The following is a 22501-nucleotide window of genomic DNA, read 5'->3' on the forward strand; positions in this document are numbered from 1 at the left end:
CTCAGCTGTGTTAAGCCCTAATGAGGCTTGACACATTTCACCAGGGGGAGCCACTGCAGAAGGAGCACCTGGGTTGCCCAACAGGGAAAATCCCCAGGGCTCAGCGATGCCCGACACAGCAGGTTATCTAGCAGGTTGCCGAGAGCTGTTGCTCACGCCCAGTTGGGATACATAGGGGCACAGAGGGAGCCAATTTAAGGGTCTGGGCAAGAGCAGACCTGGTGAAGTCTCATAATGAACTTTGACCACTTAGCTTGGACGTGGGGCTGTAGGTGGAGCACCTGGGTCTATCTGAGCAGATGAAAAGATGAGAGAACCTGCTGTGTGTTCTGTGTGAACTGGGGAGGCCATGCTCTGTGTGAAGTGCACAACCAATTAGCCCAGCTAATTATTGCAATATGGGAGTGTAGGCCGATTGTGGCCTGATCTTGTATTAATAAAAATAGCTCAAACTTACATAGCAGTCTCCTGCCAGGCCCTATTCTAGTCACTTTACAGTTGTTAACTCATTTACTACAACAATTGTACATAAAGTAGATACTATTGCTATCCCTATTTATTTATTAAAACAATTTTATCTTTCTTGGCCACGTCACGGGGCATGCGGGATCTTAGTTCCCCGAATCGAACCCACGCTGCCTGCAGAGTCCTAACCATTGGACCGCCAGGGAATTCCCTGCTATCCCTATTTTAATATGAGGAAACAAGCACAGAGAGGTTAATTAACTTCTCAAGCTCACTCAGGTAAAGTGGTGAAGCTGGGATTTGAACCCAAGTGATCAGGATCATCCAGAATTCTGTGCTCATGAATTTTCAAGAATTTTAAGTGAGGTATTCAGACTTTAACAAGTTGCAAATGAATTCAAATTAATTTTAAAAATATTAAATGAGCTAAATATCCTAAAAACGTACTATAGCTTGCTCCTCCGAAAGAGCTCTATAATAGGGATGATAAACAATGATCGTGATAAGCGACTTTCCGTGTGCTCTTTCCATGAATGACCTCATTTTAGTCAAGAATCTCCATTTTTCATATGAGAACACTGAGACTTACAGCTTCCCGTGGTCTCCCGGCTAGTATTTAACAACTGCAGAGTTTGCACTCTTATTCCCTGGGCTAGGAGTGGGTTCCACAAGGAAGCGCAGGGTGTCTTCCAGCAAAACCGAAACCCGCACAGCTCCTCAATCGCCGGGTCAGCGTCCTTTCAAGCTCTGGGAGAAGCTCTCTGCGCACCCCGCCCACCCTTCGTCGGTTTTCGTCTGGAGTGCCGCTCGTGATTGGTCGTGATCGCTGCCGTGGGCGCGCCCACTCCTTGCGGGTTTCCGATTGGGGGAGGCCTACGCAGCTCCTCCCCTCGGCAGCAAGAGTGGTTGGAGGCGAGTATGGCGGCCCCGGGGGCCGCAGCTACAGACCTAGGTGCGGCGGCATTCGGGAGGGGGCTGCGGCTCGCGGATTGCGAGGAAGGAATGCGGGGGTGGGGACTGTGTTGTGCCAGAGGTCCCGCGGATGGGGGTTCGGGGTTCGTCTCAGACAGCATCCCTTCAGACTAGGGTCCGGGCCCCTCGCCGGGGAATCCCTTCGAGTGCGGGCTGAGAGGTTCTGAGTACAGCTTGCCGGGGCTCCTCCGCGTCGGGGGTGGGGCCGGCACCCGAGCCCACCTCTGGCGGCGCCTCAGTGGATCCCCCCGTGTCCCCAGAGGTGGTTCGAGGCAAGCGCGCCGCTCTCTTCTTTGCCGCGGTGGTCATCGTGCTGGGGCTGCCGCTCTGGTGGAAGACCACGGAGACCTACCGGGCCCCATTGCCTTACTCCCAGATCAGTGGGCTGAATTCCCTGCAGGTAAGACCTCGGTGGTGGAGGACCACGGGACAGCCCACCGGCAAGATGGAGACTCACTGATGGCCCTGATGCTTCTTCCCGCAGCTCCGGCTCATGGTGCCGGTCACTGTCGTGTTTACCCAGGAATCAGTACCATTGGACGACCAGGAAAAGCTGCCCTTCACCGTTGTGCATGAGAGAGAGATCCCTCTGAAGTGTGAGTTCCTGATCAGGGCTGCCTTTCTGGTCTGAGTTCAGTCCGCAGATAGGTTGGATAGGCGGAGCATGGGTATCCCGTAAAGGTGATTACAAACTTATTGAAAGGCCACTTTGAATGAACAGTGTGTTTGCTAAGAAAAAAAGCAGCTTTAAATTCAGTATTCACCATTAAAGGGGCAGTTTTATTCATAAAACAGTTGTGCTACCTGATCAGAAGTAGGTGATGCTCATTACGGGTTAGGGGAGGATGTGGGATGTAGTGGAATGAACACAGGGTTTGGAATCAATTTGGACTTACATACAGACCTTATTCAGTTTAACATTAAATACTTTACGGAGTGTTAGGCACGTAGGTATCAGGAATTTGGGGATGAATAAGAAATTGATATTGGTTTCAAGAAATTCATAGGTAGGGGAGAGAGACAAAGAAATCTCAGAAGTATATAAGTATATAAGAAACAGAGATTGTACTTAAGAAAGAGACTATAACTGTCTGGAGGAAAGAAAGGTAGAGAAGGTTTTGAGAGCTGTAATTTTTAAGCCAGATTTTTAAAGGATATGTAGGAATTCAAGTTAAATAAGGAGGAGAGGGAAGGATAACACTAGTTAGTAATAATGATAGCTAATATTAGTTGTTCATTATATGCCAGAAACTCGGTGAAACACTTTACACGTGTTGCCTCATTTAATCCTAACATTATGATCCCCATTTTAAGTCTCTTGTCTCTTTTATTATATACCAGCTCTCCCTACCCCATCCCAATATACTTGTTTTCATTGATTTGTTGGAGAAACCAGGTCATTTGTTTGATAGAACATCTCACATTCTGGATTTGGCAGATTTCTTCCTCTTGGTTTCATTTAATTTATTTCTCTAGTATCCATATTTCTTATAAACTGGTAGTTAGATCTAGAGGTTTACTTAAAATCAGTTTTTTAATTTTTTAAAATTTATTTATTTATTTAATTTATAATTTGGCTGAGTTGGGTCATCATTGCTGCTCGTGGTCTTTCTCTAGTTGCAGAGAGCGGGGGCTACTCTTTGTTGTGGTGCAAGGGCTTCTCATTGCAGTGCCTTCTCTTTTTGCGGAGCATGGGTTCTAGGTACACAGGCTTCAGTAGCTGCAGCACGCGGGCTCAGTAGTTGCAGTGCGTTGGCTCAGTAGTTGTGGCTCGAGGGCTCTAGAGTGCAGGTTCAGTGGTTGTGGCGCACGGGCTTAGTTGCTCTGCAGCATGTGGGATCCTCCCGGACCAGGGCTCGAACCCGTGTCCCCTGCATTGGCAGGCGGATTCTTAAGCACTGTGCCACCAGGGAAGTCCTAAATTTATTTTTTGGCCGCACTTTGTGGCATGCAGGATCTTAGTTCCCCGACCAGGGATTGAACCCGTGCCCCCTGCAGTGGAAGCACAGAGTCCCAACCACTGGACTGCCAGGGAAGTCCCTAGGTTCAGTTTTTTTTTTTTTTTTTTAACATCTTTATTGGAGTATAATTGCTTTACAATGTTGTGTTAGTTTCTGCTGTATAACAAAGTGAATCAGCTATATGTATACATATATCCCCATATCCCCTCCCTCTTGCATCTCCCTCCCACCCTCCCTATCTCACCCCTCTAGGTGGTCAGAAAGCACTGAACTGATCTCCCTGTGCTATGCAGCTGCTTCCCACTAGCTATCTATTTTACGTTTGGTACTGTATATAGGCACATATATACAATGGAATATTACTCAGCCATAAAAAGAAGCGAAATTGAGTTATTTGTAGTGAGGTGGATGGACCTAGAGTCTGTCATACAGAGTGACGTAAGTCAGAAGGAGAAAAACAACTACTGGATGCCAGCACATATATATGGAATCTAAAAAAAAAAAAAGTGGTTCTGAAGAACCTAGGGGCAGGACAGGAATAAAGACGCCGACGTAGAGAATGGACTTGAGGACATGGGGAGGGGGAAGGGTAAGCTGGGGTGAAGTGACAGAGTGGCATGGACATATATACACTACCCATGTTCAGTTTTTTAGGCAAGAATACTTCACAGTTGGTGTGTTGTACTTCCTATCGTGTTATATCATGTAGTGGCCTGGTTGTTTCACTTTGGGTGATGCAAAGATGATTATTTAGTTCAGATATTGTCAGCTTGACTTCTGTATTTTAGTTCTCGGTCAACCTTTCACCTGATGATTTTAGCATCTGTTGATACTGGAATCCATTTCATTAGGTTGCAAAATGGCAATTTTTAAATTCTGCCATTTCTTCTGCATTCTTCTGGAATTCTGTAAAGAAGAACTTTCCCAATAAATTTTAGGTTCAGCTTGTCAAGTTCCAGGTGGCGAAAAAAATCCCTTTGGGATTGCCTTACATGTTTAGATTAACTTGGAGAGAATTGATATTCTGAGAATATTTAGTTTTTCCATCTAGGAGCCTTGTATGTGTTTCCATTTTATTCAGATCTTCTTTTATGTCATTGAGTAAAGTCTTGGTTTTTTTTTTTCTTACAGTTTTGTACATGTATTCCTGGATATTTTTATATTCTTTATTGTTACTGCAATTGGGATTTTTAAAAATATTGCTTTTTTAATTAGATATTGCTGGTATTTATTAGAAAGCTACCCATTCTTGCATTTTCTTATAATAGTTTTTTAGTTGGTTCTCTTTGATTCCCTTTGAAAATAATTATACTACTTCAAAAAGTGGCCATTTTGTCTCTTTCTTTCAAATATTCATGTTTCTCTTTTTTCACTTATTGCATTGGTCAGGAACTTCAGGAAGAACAGTGCTGAATAATAGGGGAGATAGCAGGCATCCTTGTTTTCGTGCTAATTTTAATGGAACTATAGTGTTTTGTCATTAAGTGTGCATCTTATTTTTATCAAGAATGTTCACTGAGTTTATTTTGAGACATCTATTGAAGCGATCATATGGTTTTCCTCCTTTTACCTACTAATGTAATGAATATTGTAATAGATTTCCCTGTGGGGAGGGTACTTCAGGTTGAAGGTGCACAGCGAGAGGCAAGAGCTGGGCAGGTGGAAGAGGTGGAGTGTCATGTATTTATATCATCCATGCAGAAATCATTAGAATTGGCTGTTGCTTCTTGGTATTTCTCTGCAAACAATCATCTTGCTCTCCTCGGACACTGGACAGCATTAGGGCTGGAAGGGTGGGCAGAGTCTGACATTTGCTCTTCTCATCATGCTTCTTTCTCTCTCTAAGACAAATTGAAAATCAAATGCCGTTTCCAGAAGGCCTATCGGAGGGCTTTGGGTCATGAGGAGGAAGCCCTGTCATTGGGCAGTATACAAGGTACTAGGAGGGGTGATCATTTAAACAGGAAGCCCTCTTTTTCCTTCTGATCTCTAAGTGTGTAGTTTCCATATCTTGTCCTTTTTTTTTTTTTTTTTTGGGCCTGTGCTGTGTGTCCTACAAGGATCTCAGTTCCCTGACCAGGGACTGAACCTGGGCCACGGCAGTGAAAGCCCGGAATCCTAACCACTAGGCCACCAGGGGACTCCCTCCATAACTTGTCTTAACTCCAAAATCTCTCTGGGAAGGCTGGGAATGAGATACCTTGTGTCTCAGCCTGGGCCACCCAGGGCCAGACCTGGCCACAGTGTCAGCTGGGTGTGAGCGGGAGGTGGAGTGATGGGTTAGGCACCGTGTGGGAGCCAGAGGGAGAGGGAATGGTGTTTGCGCTCCTGGTACACCACCTGTTCTTGTCCCCAGAGGCAGAAACCATGTTTGCTGAGCCATCGGAGCAAGCAGAGGGCTCCCTGACAGTGTACGTGATCTCTGAACACTCCTCACTTCTCCCTCAGGTAGGGTGAGCAGAGAGGCTGCGGACATGCCTTCTCCCTTCAGCGTGTCCTCTCCTAAGTCTCCTTCTTGCAGTATTGCTGCCCATTCCTTCCATTTGCTACAGAAAACTCTCCTCAAGTATTTTTTAAAAAGAATGCAAATAGGGATTGTTTTCATTGACTCTGGGTCTTTCTAAATCCAAGGCTTGTATGTGGTTAAAGTTCCATTTTTAAAAAAAATAAATTTATTTATTTATTTATTTGGGCCGCATTGGGTCTTCTTTGCTGCACGTGGGCTTTCTCTAGTTGCAGTGAGCGGGGGCTACTCTTCGTTGAGGTGCGCGGGCTTCTCATTGCAGTGGCTTCTCTTGTTGCGGAGCACGGACTCTAGAGTGCAGGCTCAGTAGTTGTGGCACACAGGCTTAGTTGCTCTGTGGCATGTGGGATCTTCCCGGACCCGGGCTCGAACCCATGTCCCCTGCATTGGCAGGCGGATTCTTAACCACTGCACTATCAGGGAAGTCCTAAAGTTCCAATTTAAAGTGGAAAAAAAATCAATAGGGTTAAAGAAGCTGGTTTGAATGGGCTGTGATGATAATATGAGCAATACATTGACCTTTTCAGTTTCTGAGCAAAAGGTTTGGTGGGAGCTGTACCAGCTACCATTTTATTTTTTAATTTATAATGAAATGTTAATTATTACAAAAAGATGAAGGAAAATTTTAATAAACATCCATGTACCCACCCCTAGCTTGCAAACTATAATACAGCCCTGTGCATCTCCATGATTATATCCCACTCCCTTGCAGCCAAAGGTGACCATAGTTTGTATGTATCATTTTCATATTTTTCTTTCAAGTTTTATCACATATATCTCTATAAACAATATGTTTAATTTTATATATTTTTGAACTTTATATAAATGAAGCGCATGTTCTTCTCTAGTTTTCATTTTGCTTGACCTTTATGTTTGAATCATCTATGAAAATATGTCTAGTTGAATCTAATGCATTCATTTAAAATTCTGTCTAATGTTTCATTGTATAAACATATCACAGTTTATCCATTCTGTTGCTGACAGGCATTTGGATTGTCTCCAGTTTTATCCTATTACAAATAATGCTGATGTGAAAATTCTTGTACTTGCCTCTTTGCCATTTGCCATTTACTTATATCAAACTTTCCAGTTGTTTGTTTATTCTTGCTCAGCATGCCGTCTCTTAGTTTCCAGCCCATGAAGATATAGCTGTTGCCTGCACCTATGTCATCTGGGAAGGAGAAGGGAACTGAAATGAATGAAAACACTCATATATACCCATAGCTCAGAAATGTTGACATAATAGTTCCCAATGAGTCTAGAGAGAGGTGCAGTCCTGTTGGTTGGTGGCAAAAGGCCAGATTCTCAAAGACAGGAGCCAGAGTGCTCTTCTGCTTTCTTCCCTGAGCCGTGGGCATTCTGTCCCTTGCTTGCCCCTCATAGGACATGATGAGCTACATTGGGCCCAAGAGGATGGCAGTTGTGCGGGGGATAATGCACCGGGAGGCCTTTAACATCATTGGCCACCGTGTAATCCAAGTAGCCCAGGCCATGTCTTTGACTGAGGACGTGCTTGCTGCAGCCTTGGCTGACCACCTCCCAGAGGACAAGTGGAGCTCTGATAAGAGGCGGCCTCTCAAGTCCAGCTTGGGTAGGGTGACCGGGCTGTGCCACGGGAAGGGAGAGGGAAATGAATTATGTGGAGACGGTGGGGCAGGAGGGGAATCTGCATGCAAACGCTTCACTCCTTTCTTCTGTGGTTTCATCTTTTTCTTAAAGCACTCGGTGTTCCTCATCCCAGTTTTATCCTCCCTTTGCGTCCATGATGGCAACCAGCCCCATTTCAGAGGAGAACCAAGTTCAACTCAGCCAGGGGTACAGGCTGCCTTTGATCCACAGATGCCTCTGGCTTCCCTGACTCCTGTTTTTATAGGCTATGAAATCACCTTCAGTTTACTCAACCCTGACCCCAAGTCCCATGACGTCCACTGGGACATCGAGGGGGCTGTCCGGCGCTACGTGCAGCCCTTCCTGAATGCCCTCAGAGCTGTGGGCAACTTCTCTGTGGACTCTCAGGTGAGACTGGGAGCAAGTTGAGGAGCCCTTTTCCCCGCTGCACCATCCTTTCCCAAGTCCCTCCATATTTGGCATTTACAAGTGTAGTCTGTTCTTCCAGCTCTTTGAGCTTGCTGATTTGCCAGGAAATTCCTGTGTATGTATATGGTTCTGGGGTCTACTTTTCCTCCTTGGTGTCCAGCTTGGGGAGTTTTGTCAATGCTTGTTAAAAAAGTAACTTCCTTATGGCTCCCTCTGGAACTGTATTCACCAGTTGTGCCATCCTAAAAATTTATTAAAAAACAAACAAAAAAACTTCCTGAGATATGTTAATGTAGTAACAACAAAGATGTGATGAATGTAGTCTTCTGAATTACACAGTGTCCTTTTAGGGAAAAGGTGGGAGAAATTTTTATCAGGTCTTGGTAGTGGGAGAAATTACTTCTGAATAACTGATTTGATTTGATCTTGTGGACACTGAATTATGCTATTCTTTGTTTAGGCTGTGAGAAAGCCTGGTAAAATAACGTGGTGTTCAAAACCTGGATTTAGTGTGTTAACTTTACCCTTGGCTTTGTTATTTTTTTCCCTACTCCTGCTTTCTCTCGGCCTTGATTTTTGTCTCTTATATTTTGCCCTGCCTAATGGTTATCTTTTTAAGGCACCTCAAATCTTTTGGGGGGACAAATTGGAATATAGCTCAGTAGACAAATAGCGTGCTCCCTCTTTGCTCTACAGATCCTTTACTACGCAGTGTTGGGGGTAAACCCCCGCTTTGACCCAGCTTCCTCCAGCTATTATTTGGCCGCACACAGCCTCCCCCATGTCATCAACCCAGTGGAGTCCCGGCTGGGTGAGTTCCTGACCATGAGGGTCTTTCTGCCAGGCCGGGGAAGGACCCTGAAGGCTCAGCCTGGGGTGGGAGGCGGGTTATATATAGCGATGGCTCCCAGGTTGGGTTGGTCCAAGGGCGTTGAGGAGGTGCTGGGCATTTAGGCTCCTTTTTCACGATAGTCTGTTGACATCTCCATCTCCACACTGTCACATCCAAAAGCATTGATTAAACATTCCCAACACTTTTTATAAACAAATGGATAGGCTGCGTCTCCCTCCCTGCAAGCCATCCAGGAAAAATATGGCCACACGTGTAGGAAAGACAGCAGCAGAAGTACAGGAAGGCAGAATTTGAGTCGACAGTTCTGCTGATTGAGGCTGAGGAACCTTGAAGCTGGGGTTCCAGTTTTTCACTTTGGCGCTGGTACCTCAGAAGAGTAGGTAGTACAGTACAGTAGAACTGTAATAGAGGCAAACCAAAGGGAGTATATCACTAGTTGTGGAATTTTAGGCACCAGGGTTAGGCCAGTGTGGACCAAGGGGTATGGGTGGGGCAGCACATGAGGCCTTGGCGAATTCCTCCTCCCTCCCTGCTTCCCTCCTTCCCTCCCTTCTTTGCTACAAGGTCCAAGGGACTGCTTTATGGCACTGCCGAAAAAGGTGGGAGGCTGTTGGAGGAGAGGCGATTTGGGGGCAGTTTGAGGCTGAGGACTGCACTTCATGTATGTGGCACATCTCGGGAGAATGCTGAGGTTGTTTAGCACAGAAACCCAGGCCTGGAGGATATCCTAGTGATTATCAGTTGGGGAAAATGAGGCCCAGAGTGAGTGACCAGCAAGTTAGAGGCTGACCTAGACCTAAGATCTAGACCCAGCGTGTTTGGTGTGCTGACTCCCCTTCTCTTTGTGCCACAGGATCCAGCGCTGCCTCCCTTTACCCGGTGCTCAACTTTCTACTCTATGTTCCTGAGCTTGCCCACTCCCCCCTGTACATTCAGGACAAGGATGGCGCTCCAGTGGCCACCAACGCCTTCCACAGCCCCCGCTGGGGTGGCATTATGGTATGGTCACACCACGGAGACCCCAGAGCCCAAACGTCAGGGGTGTTCGTTGAGACTGTTCTTCTGTTGTTCCTCTGGTGTCCTCTGTGGCCCAGCCTGGGTTGGGGGGTGGTGGTGAGGTGCTGTGAGCTCGTGCCCCCCACCGCCCCCCACCAGCCCCACTGCTTCTTATTTCCATCAGTGTTTATAGTAGGACCCTTTTGCACTTGCAGTTTGCACTGACTTAGGACTATTCTGTGTATAACTTAGATCTTGGCCCTGTTTGTGGGAGTCTTAACAAGGTTGGGAATGTTGTCTCCCCTGTTAGATTGGAGTTTCTCATGGGTAGGAACTTTAAAATGGAATTAAAAATATTTCTTTAACAAGATTTTTGAGGGAGTAGAGGAGATAATTTATATAAAGCTCCTAATAGCAGGTATTCCAAAAATATTAGGTTTGTAATTTTTAAAGAGCACAGAGTATGTCTTCCTTTCCTCTCATGGCCTCCAGAGTGTCTAGGGCAGAGCTGTGCATGGTCCTGGCGTGATGTTGAGGCACCCTTATTTCCCCCTGCAGGTATACAATGTGGACCCCAAAGCCTACAATGGCTCGGAGCTGCCGGTGAGAGTCAAGGTGGACATGGTGCGGGTGATGGAGGTGTTCCTGGCTCAGTTGCGGTGAGGTCCTGGGGGATCCACTTGGGGGCGAGGCCACTGAGACTGACCACAGTCTCCTGGGCTGAGTGCAGTAAACCCTCACTTGGCAGGGACACCTTGGCTGTGCCTGGAGCCCCAAGGAAACCAAGAAAGGTTTCCAAGGATCACTTCATCCTTCTCTTAAGAAAGACTAGTTGTTGACAAAAAGCGTTTTAGGAAAAATAGGCTCATGAATGTCAGGTCCATAGGCTGTGATTAGGGATGCTTAAGAAAATAGCTGTTAATTCTTGTGCGAAGGGATCTATTGATAGTGGCTTCCTGATGCCCTGTGTTGAGTATTCTAAGGTTGTGTCTGGGCTCATCAGGAAAGAGGATTCTGATTGATTAGCAATGTCTGCCATGGTGCAGGGATAGAGAGGCACAGCACGCATGCCTTGTCAGAGGTGGTCCTGGATCATCCCTTAACTAAGGCTCAGGGGCCCCGTTTGTCCAAAGAGAGGGTAGACAGGGTGAGGGGATTAAACTAGTTGGTGTTAATTAGAAATATTTTAGCCATGGAACCTTTTTTCACACAAGATCTTATAATATAGAAACAATATAGAAACAGGTAAAAGTGAAAAACCACTAGTTAAAGTGGGGCTTGGGGCTCTGTGTTACTTAGTGTTGCTGCTCACCCCCTAAGACGCTAAGGCACTTCCTACAACCCCTGTGGTTCTGGGTGAGATCGAAAATCCTAATAGTTATTCTAGGAATCCTAACCATCTTCTCGACCACCTTCTGCCCCTTTGACCTTCTTTGCTGTTCCTACAGGCTACTGTTCGGGATTGCTCAGCCCCAGTTGCCTCCAAAATGCCTGTTTTCAGGGCCTAAGAGTGAAGGGATAATGAGCTGGGAGCTGGACCGGCTGCTCTGGGCTCGGTCAGTGGAGAACCTGGCCACAGCTACCACCACTCTCACTTCCCTGGCCCAGCTTCTGGGCAAGATCAGCAACATTGTCATCAAGGACGATGTGGCATCTGAGGTAAGCAGGCAGGGGATGGATTCTGTGGCCTAGGACTGGAGTGGCCAGCAGGGCCCAGGGTGTGGTGAAACCAGAGAGCCGTTTGAGGTCCAGAGGATGTGTGGGCATGCCATCCTTGAGTGCCCAGGCTTCCTCTAGAGGTCAGTGCCAGCTCCCTAGTAAGGAGTCTAAGTGCGGGTGTGAGGTGTTAAGCAGGCACTAAGAAGATACCCCCTAGCCCTTTTCTACCGGCCTCCATATATCCTGGGCAAACTCCAGGCAACCTGCCTGGTAGACGGAAGACACAGTGAGGCCCTCTCCCACCCTCCCAACCAACCGATGCCTAGGACGTTTTGGTAACTCCCTGCCCCCTTCCTAGGTGTACAGGGCTGTAGCTGCAGTCCAGAAGTCAGCGGAGGAGTTGGCCTCTGGGCACCTGGCTTCTGCCTTCGTTGCCAGCCAGGAAGCTGTGACATCCTCAGAGCGTGCCTTTTTTGATCCCTCGCTCCTCCACCTCCTCTATTTCCCTGATGACCAGAAGTTTGCCATCTACATCCCACTCTTCCTGCCTATGGCTGTGCCCATCCTCTTGTCCCTGTTCAAGATCTTCCTGGAGACTCGCAAGTCCTGGAAAAAGCCTGAGAAGATAGACTGAGCAGGGCAGCATCACAGTAGGAAGCCTTCCTTTCCAGCCAGGAGGGGAGGTGTTAGATTGAGAGGCACATAATGGGGCCTGCCACAAATGACTTGTCTCCAGCCTGCTCTGTTGCTACTCCAGCAGTCAAAGTATAACACTCCTTCCCGTTCTTCTGACTCAGGTCCCTCCCACTCTTCATCCCCCCACCCCCCACCCCCCTATCCTCAAAAGACACATCATCTGGGCCTCCTTACCCGGCCTGAACTTGAAGGCCCTTTTCTGTCTCCCTCTGGAGCAGGGGCAGCTTGTGCTTCTGCCCTGTTCCTCACAGTCCTCTTGCACTGAGAGGGAGCATTAGGGGAAAGCCCTGGGTTGGATTCTAGGTCCCTTCCCTCCACGCTTCTCTCTAACCCCTCAGGGAGAGCCCTAGCACTGCTCTCATAGAAGGGGCCAAGCACCTGTCACCTCTGGGACCTTCTCCTTGACTCCCCTCCCTCCTGGCTGGCTGTACCTGTTGTGTGCAGCCTGATGCTGGGTGTGGCAGAGGTTCCCTTCACCCTTTCATAGAGGCAGTGTGGTGAGCGGGGAAAGTTCCGGACTTGGGATTAAACATGCCTGAATTCAAACCCTTGCTTCTGTACTTATCATCTGGGGAGCTTTGAACAAGCCACTTAATCCTCTCTGAGCCTCAGTTTTTCATTTGTTAAAATAGTACTAATGATACCTCCCCTACAAGGTGGTTGTGAGGATTAAATGTGATGAGCATGTGATAGTATCTGGTATATTCTGGGCTCTCAAGAAACATTGGTTGAATGTGAATTGGAATGATATGAAGTATGAGCATACCTTTCATTCTTCATTCGTGTGTAAGTAATGGTTTCCTGGTGTCTGTCCTCCTGGGCTCACTGGTCCATTTTGCTTCCACCTGGCCACGTGCCCTTCTTGCCTCGATGTCCTGGAGGGCCCTGTGGTGGCTGGACATTGTAGGCTATTGTCCTTCGATATGTCCTGGGTTGTCTAGCAGGGGGTCTGGGAGAGAATAGCTTGTACCAGTGTAAGCCCTCAGATACTAACTGATTCATAAATTCAAAAAAAGAACATACAGTTGACCCTTGAACAACATCGGGGGTGGGGTGCCCACCCTCTGTGCATTCAAAACTCAGAGTATAATTTATATTTGGCTCTGTTGATCTGCAGTTCCATATCCAGAGATTCAGCCAACCCATCGTGTAGTACTGTAGTATTTTCTACGAAAAAAATCCACGAATAGGTGGACCCACGCACTTCAAACCCATGTTGTTCAAGGGTCAACGGTATTGAGCACAGGCTGCACGGGGCACTGTGCTAGGTGCTGGGTATTATAGAGAACAAAGACAGGATCTCCACTTTCACTGAACTGGTCCTTTAGGAGGCGGAGGCAGTGAGCAAATGAAACTAATTTCAGATAATGCATTAGAAAGAAAAAACAGGCTGATCAGATAGTGCCTGGGGGTGTTTGAGAGGGTCTCTGAGCAGATGACATTTGAGCTGAGACCAGAAGGACAAGAGGAGGCCATCTGGGGGAAGAGCATCCCAGGCAAAGACCCTGAGGTGGGAACTTGCTTGCGGGCAGAGGGAGAGGCGGAGTGGCTAGAGCACAGCGAGTAAGAAGGAAAAGGTAGCCAAAACCCCTTAAAATCCCTATCGAGAAAATGAAAGAAGCCCAGGGCGGGCCGCCTCCCTGCCCCGGGTGAGTAGCCCAGGTGGGCGGGAGGTGGGCGGGGCCAGTACCGGGCCCACCCTGGGGGCGGGGCGGCACCTGGGGCCCCTGCCCGGCCGGGGGCGGGGCTGCGGACGCTCCCCCTTCCCTCGGCTCCAGCTGGCGCAGGCAGCCGCCGCGGCAGCAAGCTGGCTGCGGCCCCGGGAGGCCATGAAGGTGAAGAAGGGCGGCGGCGGCGGGGCCGGGACGGGGGTGGAGCCCGCTCCAGGGGCCTCGGGCCGGAGCGTGGAGACCAAGACGGAGCTGCAGGCGGAATCCGAATCCGGGTCCGAGTCGGAGCCGGAGGCAGGCCCGGGGCCCAGGCCGGGGCCGCTGCAGAGGAAGCAGCAGATCGGGCCGGAGGACGTGCTGGGGCTGCAGCGGATCACGGGCGGTGAGCACCCGCGAGGGAGCGCCACCCGCGGGCGGGAGCGGGAGAGCACGAGAGGGGGCCCTCGAGGCGCGCGGAGCCCGGGCCCCCGCCCCCTTTCCCGCCCTCCCCCCGCCTCCCCTCCCCCACCAGAGTCCCCCTCCACGTCTGACTCCAGGCCTGAGATCTCATGTTCCCCCTTCCCTTGATCTCTCTCTGCGTCCCTCTTGTCCCTTTAGAGATTTATTTCCACCCCACTCCTTCCTTTTTGAGGAGTCCATCCCCCTTTCCCAGGTGGAAGTGGAGCAACACCTGCAACTGTGACCCCTTCCCCACAGAGTCGTCAGAGCCCTTTGAAGATTTTCTCTGCAATAATGAGGAAGGGGGCTGAGTGCAGTCTACCCTCAGTCTCCTCCACCCTGGAGGCTAGGTGGAGGCTGAGTTACTAGGGTGGTATCAAAACCCTCAGTTCTCCCCGACCATTAATGCCTTCACCCTGGACACCCCAGGAAGTCTGGGGCCATCCCCCTCCCCAGGAAAGGACCTGAGGAGGAAGCTTCAGTGGGTTGGCTCTGGGCGCTCTCAAGGGAGTGGGTTAATGCCCACCCTTAGCCTGGACTAGGGCCTGTCCTGTTTTGGGAGGCCAGGTCTCCACTGTGGTTGAGTTTCTGAGCTGGACTGCCTAAGTTGAAGTTCCAACTTTGCCATGTTATTGACTGTGTGACCTTGGGCTAATAACTTCACCTCTCTGAGCATATTCATCTGTAAAACAGGGATAATGATACCTACCTTGCAGAGCTATTGTGAAAATAAATCCTCTGATTTTGCACCATGCCTGGCATGCTGTGCATGCCCTGTAAATAGGGCTCTTTTATCAATAGTACTGAGGGCCCCACAGGACTGCTCATGGCTGCTGCCTAGAGGCAGACAACTGGGCATTCAGGGCAGGGGAGGGGGTCACCATAGGCAGGGAACAAGGACTGGAAAGTCTCATGGCAGAGGCAGTGGCTGAGCCTCAAAGAACAGAAGGCGTTTGGAGTGGCCTACTGCCTTGGCCTCATTGATTAGTAACCCTGCCACAGCTCCCTCTGAGAGAGCAACTCTTGGGGCTCCCCTGTGGGGGTAGGGGGCAGATGCTGGGGTGGAGCTGAGCTCTGGAGCTGCAGGAGCAGCAGAGCCCAGGGCTTCCAAACAGAGCTGTGGAGGAGACCATGGTGGCAGGTCTAGGCCTGTGCGTCTGCGTCCTCGGGGGACCAGCATCTCCCGTCTCTCTGAGCCAGGCAGCAACCATTCTTGGCTAGGCCCCCAGAGCGCTGAGCTGCCTTACCCAAGCAGGCACTGGTAGAGGGAGGGGGCCCGGGCCAGTCCGATGTTGGTGCCAATTGGGCTGTAATTGGCAACAGCAGCATTTAGGATTCAAGTTAGCTCTGGGGCAGAACTTACTTATAGGGTGTCTAACTTGTCCAGGTCCTAGGTAACTTTAGAAGTTATTTTGCAACTATGGGGGCTTCCAACCCATGTACAACCGTGTGTCTCTGAATTTGGAGGAAATTTATAGCCCTTAGAGATGCGGCATCTGCTGTAGATGAGCAGAGGAAGAGTCTTCACAGGAGCCCTTTCTTTTGTAAAAGTTGAGAACAGGCCTCCAGGACTCTCCTCACTGACACCCCTGCCTGATCTCTTCTGACCTTAATCGCACAGGTCTGAGGTTTTTTGTTCCTGGATTACTCAGCCCTGAATCCAGCTTAGGGAGCTATTTGTGGCTGAGGGGAAGGGAGCAGTTGTGTTCTGAGCCCTCGGCCAGTCTGCCCCTTATCTGGCCTGACCCTCGGTCCCAGGCCTCATCCTTCTCTAGCAGAGGGAGGGAGTGGAGGTGGTGTCCTGAGCCATGGGCCTCTCCTGTTCCTCACTTCCTCTAAGGACAGAGGAGTCGATAGGTTGAGTTTGCGGCAGAATAGACTGAGGTCATACTGCAAGTTGTTCTCAAATGAGAGGAGAGGCTCCAGAAGTTAGAGAATGGGGGAAGAAGGAGGACTTTATGCGGAGCTGGGAGTTGGGCAACTAGGATGCTGTTCCCAGTTCTGCCACATCCTCTCCTTAGGCCCCGCACCCTCCTTCTACATCTTTGGATTAGTGCTTACTTTCTGTGGAAATAAGGTGTGTACAGCGTGAGGTAGGAGTTGCCTACTTCCATTCCTCCTCCTCTCCTCTCACCACCATGGGCTGTGATGGGCAGGCCAGGGCTCAGGCCCCTCCACAAGCCCTATGTAGTCCCTGCTGGACCGCAAGGTGCCAGGTGGCTACCAGGAGGGCTTCCTGGAGGGGGCTGCCCCAGGCTTGAGGGAGAGAGAATGACTTTACATTCACTTCCTCTTCCTGCCCCAGAGGAATAAGAGGTGGTCTAGGGACCTGGAGGGTGATTTCCGGGCCTCTACGTGGAGGATGTGATGCTATGCAGGCTGACAGCACCAGAGCCCCCACTGCACCTCTCTGTTCCTTCCTATTTGCTGCCAGGGCCTCCTTGAGTGCTTGCAGTTGCTGCTGCATGAGCGGTGAGGGTTGGATCAGGCCCTGCTATTTCTAAGCTTCCTCAAGCAGGGCCCACCACTATTCCTCGTTCCTCTTCTGGGCTCGAGGACTTCCCTTACCCCATGCACACCCCCGAGGCACCTGCCACACCCTCTTACTGGCCTTGCCTGTACTCTTCTCTCTGGGGGTGGCTCAGCATCAAGGCTGGATGGATGACCTTTGAGGGGGTTCCCTCTGTTTGCTAAGATCTCCTCCTGCTTGAAGATCAACAGGGATGGGAGCAAAGGTGGCTCCCTTCCCCCCAATATTCCAGGCTCTGGGCTTGAGTCAGCAGAGCTTTGGCTAAGCTGCTTAAGGGAGCTGGGTTGGTGTAAGCCTCTTATGGGGAGAGGAGGGGCCGGGGTGGGGGCTGAGGAGGGATAGGGAAAGGGTTGATCGCTTGCCCCAGCACTACCCAGGTCAGAGAAAGTCCTTGTTTGACACACCTAGATGTGTGCCAGGGGTGGCTATGGGGTGGGGGCGGGGGCATCCTCTCCCGAGGTAGAGCTGTGTCACCCCTGTTAGAGTGAGGTTACTAAAAGCAGGGCTCTATCTTCCCTCTCATGGTGGCGGGGGAAGGGCGCCCCATCAGATTAGAGACTCATTTGGTTAACCGTCACCGAGCCAGTCCTGGCAAAGCAGAGGCTGGAATAAGGGCCCTCAACCCCTGGGTGGGCGGCAAAGTGTTGGCAAGCTGACCTTGTCCTCCACCCTGCCCCTCCCTGACCCCAGAGGCTACCAGGATGGAACGATTTGTCTCTCATTAGATCCCAATGGCAGAGCTATGTCTCCCGCACACTATGGGGGCTCCCCCAGGGTGGGGGCTCACTTCTCTCTTTCTGCAAGGCAGTGACCTTAGGAGCAGGGAAGGTGGTAGCTAGTTCAGGGTTCCACTAAAGCTGAGTTGGCAGCAGGGGCTTCTGGGCAGGCTCCTTCCTTGCTCAGCTGCCTGTCTCCCCTAGACTACCTGTGCTCCCCTGAGGAGAATATCTACAAGATTGACTTCGTCAGGTTCAAGATTCGGGACATGGATTCAGGCACTGTTCTCTTTGAAATCAAGAAGCCCCCAGCCTCAGGTGAGTGGGTTGGGTGGGCCATCGACAGAGGGAGGTGGGCGAGGGCTGTGAAATGGGCTGCCCAGGGACTCCTCAGGCTACAGAGGAGTCAGACCAGAGCTGGGATTTGCACCCAGGCCTTCTCAGGAGACACCAGGCAGGGGGGCCTCTGCCTGGGGCTGGGCCTCTTCTTTTCCTTCCCTGTGCTCCTGGGGTTAGACATCTTGGGAAGACAATCCTGCCTCTTCAGTCCCTGCCAGCCTGCCCCCTGCAGGCCCCCTTGGGAACTGCAGTCCCAGAGGCCCCAGGTCTTTTTGTCTCTTGCGGCTCAGGGAATCTCAGTTGAAATTGGTGACCCGCTGACCAGTTGGAAGCAATTAGAAGCATTCAGCCAGTGGTCTGAACCCTCATATACATCAGGATCTCCTGAGGAGTTTTGAAAAATTCAGACAGATGAGGGCCCTGGGGTGAAAGCCCGGGTGGGCATGGGCCCCAGCCTGAAACCCACTGAGCCCCAGCTGGGATGCATTACAGAGCGGTTGCCCATCAACCCACGGGACCTGGACCCCAATGCTGGGCGCTTTGTCCGCTACCAGTTCACGCCTGCCTTCCTCCGCCTGAGGCAGGTGGGAGCCACGTGAGTCACTGGGCCGGGGTGAGGGCTAGGGGTGGGGGCTGAGGTGCGGGTGAGGGTGGTAGGGAGCCCTTCTTGAGTCCCAGCTCAGCCCCGCCCCCTTCTCACTCAGCGTGGAGTTCACAGTGGGAGACAAGCCTGTCAACAACTTCCGCATGATTGAGAGGCACTACTTCCGCAACCAGCTGCTCAAAAGCTTTGACTTCCACTTTGGCTTCTGCATCCCCAGCAGCAAGAACACCTGCGAGCACATCTATGATTTCCCCCCTCTCTCTGAGGAGCTGAGTGCGTGGGCAGGGCCCTGTGGGAGGGATGCAGGGGGACTCAGAGAGACCAAGTTGTGGGGAGTGTGGGTCTGAGCCCCTTTCTCCCCTCCCTGGGTCTCTTGTGTCCGGCCACCATTCGTGTGTCATCTGTAGGGAAACTGAGGCTCAAAGAGGCTGGGGGAACTCTTTGTTCAGCTTGTCCGCGTCCCCTAGTCCTGAAGCCCCTGCAGTGGCCTGGCTCAGGCTTCTGACCTTTGCCCCAACTGGCTGGGTCTCTCTTGCAGTCAACGAGATGATTCGTCACCCATATGAAACACAGTCTGACAGCTTCTACTTCGTGGATGACCGGCTGGTGATGCACAACAAAGCAGACTATTCCTACAGCGGGACGCCCTGACCCCCAAACCAGCCCCTGCCCCAGGAGGGTCCTGGGCCCGCAGCCGTGACCACCCCAGCACTCACCTGCCAGCCCCAGGTCTTCTGCCTGGGCAGTGCTCCAGAAGCCCTGAACCCTTAGTCAGTGTTGGGAGGGCGGGTGCCTGACGTCCCCCGTCCAAGTCTGTGCAGCCCATGGGGCCTGGCACGTGGGGTGGGGTGGTGGGGGCTGTTTGCCTCCATAGCCAGGAAGACCTCTCGTGGGAGGAGTAGCCAGGACTTGCGGACAGCCGAGCTGGGCCTCTTGGGCCCAAGTTTCAGAATAGTGTTCCCCTATCCAGGCTTTGACTAGGTCGGGGCAGGGACCCATTCCCTGTCCCCTGCCCACCACTGACAGGCCATTTAGAGTTGTAAATTCACAGAGGAAGGTCCTTGTGGGGTCTGGCAGTCAAGCTTCCCAAGGGGGTCTGGGCCCTGACCACAGCCCCGGCCTCTACCATCAGGGGCTGAGATCCTGCCTGAGGTGTGGGAGGGACCTGCCCAGATTGCAGCCTGGGGTAGGGGTTGGACCAACTGTATATAGTTTTCAATAAACTCTTTCTCCTTTTCTGTTCTCTGGTTGTGGGCCAGCATGTGCGTGTGGTGGTGGCTGAGGGGGCCGTGATGTGGTCCCAGGGCCCTCCTGTCTCCTAACCCACTGCAGCCTGACCCCCACCCGGCATCTAGAGTCAGGACTTAGTATGTGTTGCAGCTGGAAAGGGTTTTTCCTTTGATAAGGAAGGAGACCCAGGCCTTGAGAGGGGAAGCTTTGGCCAAAAGTCGTAGCCAGCCCTGAAGAACAGAGAGAGGCTGGGACAAGGGCCCCCGACTCTGCGGTGGGAGGGGAGGTGTTGGGGAGGTGGCCTTGCCCTCTACCCCACCTTCCCTGACCCCCAGAGGCCACTAGGACCATTAGGTTGTCCTTTTAGCCCTCATCAGTGAGAGAAGGCTGAGGCCTGCAGCCATCTTGCCCTCAGCTGCCTTGGGGAGGCCCTCTGGCCTGGCTGCCCTGCATATAACATCACCCCCAGTCCTACCCCAGACCCAGCGGAGGTCTTAATGGAGGAAATTCAGGAACTGAGATCGGTGGAGAGTTTACTGCAGGGTTTGCAGCTTACTGTTCCAAGTGCCAATTTGGATACACGTGGCGCTAGTCTGCCCTCTCCCTCTCTGGGCTGAGTTCATCTAACCCTGAGGGGCCTAGAAGGGCTGGAATTCAACTGGGTTCTGTGGAGCACTTGCTGGAGGCCAGGACCTGGGCTGAACTCTGGGATTCTAAAATGAGAGAGACACAGGGAACAAATACCTGTCCCTAGAATGAGATGAACTGGGCATACAGGGGAGCAAGAGTCGTCCTGCTTCGAGGGTCCTAGGGAGGATTCTTGGAAGAATCTTATTCACCCCAGCATTCAGGGCACAAACAAGGGATTCAGTCTCAACTCCTCCCTGTTTCCAGCTCCATCCAATCAGTCACCAGTCGTGGAGATTTCACCTCTTAAAAATCTCAACTTCATCTACTTCTCTCCAGTTCCTTCACCTCTCACTCGAATTCCTACAGTTACACTCCTCAACACCCCTCTGCCACTACTATGCTAGTATGTGGACTCTGGAGCCAGACTGCCTAGATTTGTATCCTGACACTGCCACTTAATAGCTGTGCAATGTTGGCAGTGCAAGTTAACCTCTCTGGGCCTGCATTTTCTGAAAAATGGGTATAATCCTCAGAATTGATTGTGGGCAGTCTAAGTTAACACATATAAAGCACCCAGGCTTGGGCCTAGCACTCAATATCTATTGGCTATTGTTAGCTTCATTCTTTCCAATCCACCCTTCACTCAGCTGCCAGAGATAATCTGGCCGGGCCATTCCTGCTTAGTCCTCCTCAGTGGCCCACCATTGTCAGAAGCCCCAACACCTGAACCACAAGGCTCCACAGGTCTTTCACGTTGTAAATATTCACTTTGTTGAATGCAGCTGATAAATCTTGCCTCCAAACCTTTGCTTTATGCCGTTCACTGGGCCTGAATGCTCTTCCCTCATCTCTTCCTGTCAAAGTCGTCCTAAATTTTCAAGCATGTGTGGTGGTGGCTACCTGTCTCTACTGGTGTTCAGTGAGCAGGGGACCGGAATGCCAAATGTGCTCCACTTAATGGGACACTCAGTGCTAACCGTCCACCCCTCACAACGGAGGGTCACTGAATGAGCGTGTGTAACCCCAGGGAAGGCCAATGAGCATTTGAGAGCAGGGCAGAGGGAGAGGAACCAGTGATGGAGACGGGAAGAAAAGCCGGAGAGGTGAGGACGGGAGCCTGTTTGGGAGCAGGCTGTTTTAAAACTGAGGGAAGAAAGAATTTCACCAAGAAGTAAGTGGTCAGCAACTGTCAGCTGTCACAAAGGGGAGGAAGGGGCGTGGATGGGAGGGGATTTTGGTTTGCAGATGAGGCTGTACAGGTATACAAGTGTTTGGAGTTGGAAGTGTTGTTTTGGAGGTTACAAGTATACAGAGAAGGTATAGCAAGCAAGAGGGACTTTTAGGCCAACACAGGTGTCAGGAAGAAAACCCTCCCCTACCACTCTGGTAACAGTCCTCACTGCACCCGCTAAATCGAATCGGGTTGGGGTCCTGGATCGGGCCTGCTGTACTTCCACCTTCAGATGGATAGGGAGGTCCCTGTTCTGAGGTCCTCATCCTGGAGCATGTACCAAAGAGGCCCTCATCTGAAGAGGTCTGTGTCCCCTGGGCCTGGAGGAGCCTGGCTGGGAGAAGCCTTGGCACCCTGCCTCCTTTTAAGTCTTCATGCCTCTGGCACTGTTCCTACTGCTAATGGTGCAACTTGATGCATTTGGTTCCTGGCACTTTTCCTGGGAACCCAGAGGATCCCTGGGCAGTAGAAGGAGGAAGAAGACAGGGCCAGGTGGGGCTAGTCCTGGCTCTGGTGATGACGAGCTGTTGACCTTGAAGGCTGATCTGGAGGCCTCAGATGCTGTCTCTTTGAAGTCAGCCAGATATTTTTGCTTTGACTCCTTAGGGGTGTCACGAGGACCTCACCCCTGGGTTGAGCAGGAAAACCCAAATTCTACAGGGAGACCCACCACACGTGCCCACCTGGGCTGGAGCCAGGGTGCATATGGGGACTGCCACACCCTTTGTAAAATATTGAGATGCTTCCCTTCCAGATGGTGAAGAGCTGCTGTCCCAAGCCCCTAGTGCCTTCCTCCCTAGGCTGGCCCCTCCCCTGAGAGCCACCCTCCATTTCCCCACCACCTGGCAACTAAAGCAAGGGTGCTCTACTTTTTTGTGTGTCATGGACCCAATGTTGTCTCTACTGAAGCCTGTGGACAATAAGGTTTTGTGTTTTTTTTTTTTTTTTAA

The 22501-nt window shown here is 50.9% G+C and overlaps 2 protein-coding genes across 2 annotated transcripts; both read left to right on the plus strand.

The window, feature by feature from the left end:
• Nucleotides 1–1332: 1332 nt before the first annotated feature.
• On the plus strand, nucleotides 1333–12867 carry PIGS (phosphatidylinositol glycan anchor biosynthesis class S). The gene is made up of 12 exons (XM_079904677.1): nucleotides 1333–1417; nucleotides 1698–1837; nucleotides 1922–2033; nucleotides 5245–5334; nucleotides 5755–5846; nucleotides 7306–7513; nucleotides 7796–7938; nucleotides 8656–8770; nucleotides 9666–9811; nucleotides 10367–10467; nucleotides 11257–11467; nucleotides 11826–12867. The coding sequence occupies exons 1-12, from the start codon at nucleotides 1384–1386 to the stop codon at nucleotides 12099–12101; spliced, it is 1668 nt and encodes a 555-aa protein (XP_079760803.1). The 5' UTR covers nucleotides 1333–1383; the 3' UTR covers nucleotides 12102–12867.
• A 631-nt stretch (nucleotides 12868–13498) lies between these two features.
• Nucleotides 13499–20090, plus strand: UNC119 (unc-119 lipid binding chaperone). Its single transcript, XM_079904992.1, has 5 exons — nucleotides 13499–14215; nucleotides 17722–17835; nucleotides 18349–18451; nucleotides 18561–18733; nucleotides 18999–20090. Exons 1-5 carry the CDS (start codon nucleotides 13993–13995, stop codon nucleotides 19109–19111), a joined length of 726 nt encoding a protein of 241 aa, XP_079761118.1. The 5' UTR covers nucleotides 13499–13992; the 3' UTR covers nucleotides 19112–20090.
• Nucleotides 20091–22501: the final 2411 nt, after the last annotated feature.

The sequence above is a fragment of the Stenella coeruleoalba genome, assembly GCF_951394435.1.
Source record: "Stenella coeruleoalba genome assembly, chromosome: 19".
In the NCBI taxonomy this organism is placed as follows: domain Eukaryota; kingdom Metazoa; phylum Chordata; class Mammalia; order Artiodactyla; family Delphinidae; genus Stenella; species Stenella coeruleoalba.

Excerpts from the sequence above, each read along its gene's own strand:
- PIGS (XM_079904677.1), top strand. The coding sequence starts at position 1,384 with ATGGCGGCCCCGGGGGCCGCAGCTACAGACCTAG. Across the intron at positions 1,418-1,697 it reads GGCCGCAGCTACAGACCTAG|AGGTGGTTCGAGGCAAGCGC; the intron begins GTGCGGCGGCAT and ends CCGTGTCCCCAG. Across the intron at positions 10,468-11,256 it reads GTGTTCCTGGCTCAGTTGCG|GCTACTGTTCGGGATTGCTC; the intron begins GTGAGGTCCTGG and ends CTGTTCCTACAG.
- UNC119 (XM_079904992.1), top strand. The coding sequence starts at position 13,993 with ATGAAGGTGAAGAAGGGCGGCGGCGGCGGGGCCGGGACGGGGGTGGAG. Across the intron at positions 14,216-17,721 it reads GCTGCAGCGGATCACGGGCG|ACTACCTGTGCTCCCCTGAG; the intron begins GTGAGCACCCGC and ends TGTCTCCCCTAG. Across the intron at positions 18,452-18,560 it reads CTGAGGCAGGTGGGAGCCAC|CGTGGAGTTCACAGTGGGAG; the intron begins GTGAGTCACTGG and ends CTTCTCACTCAG.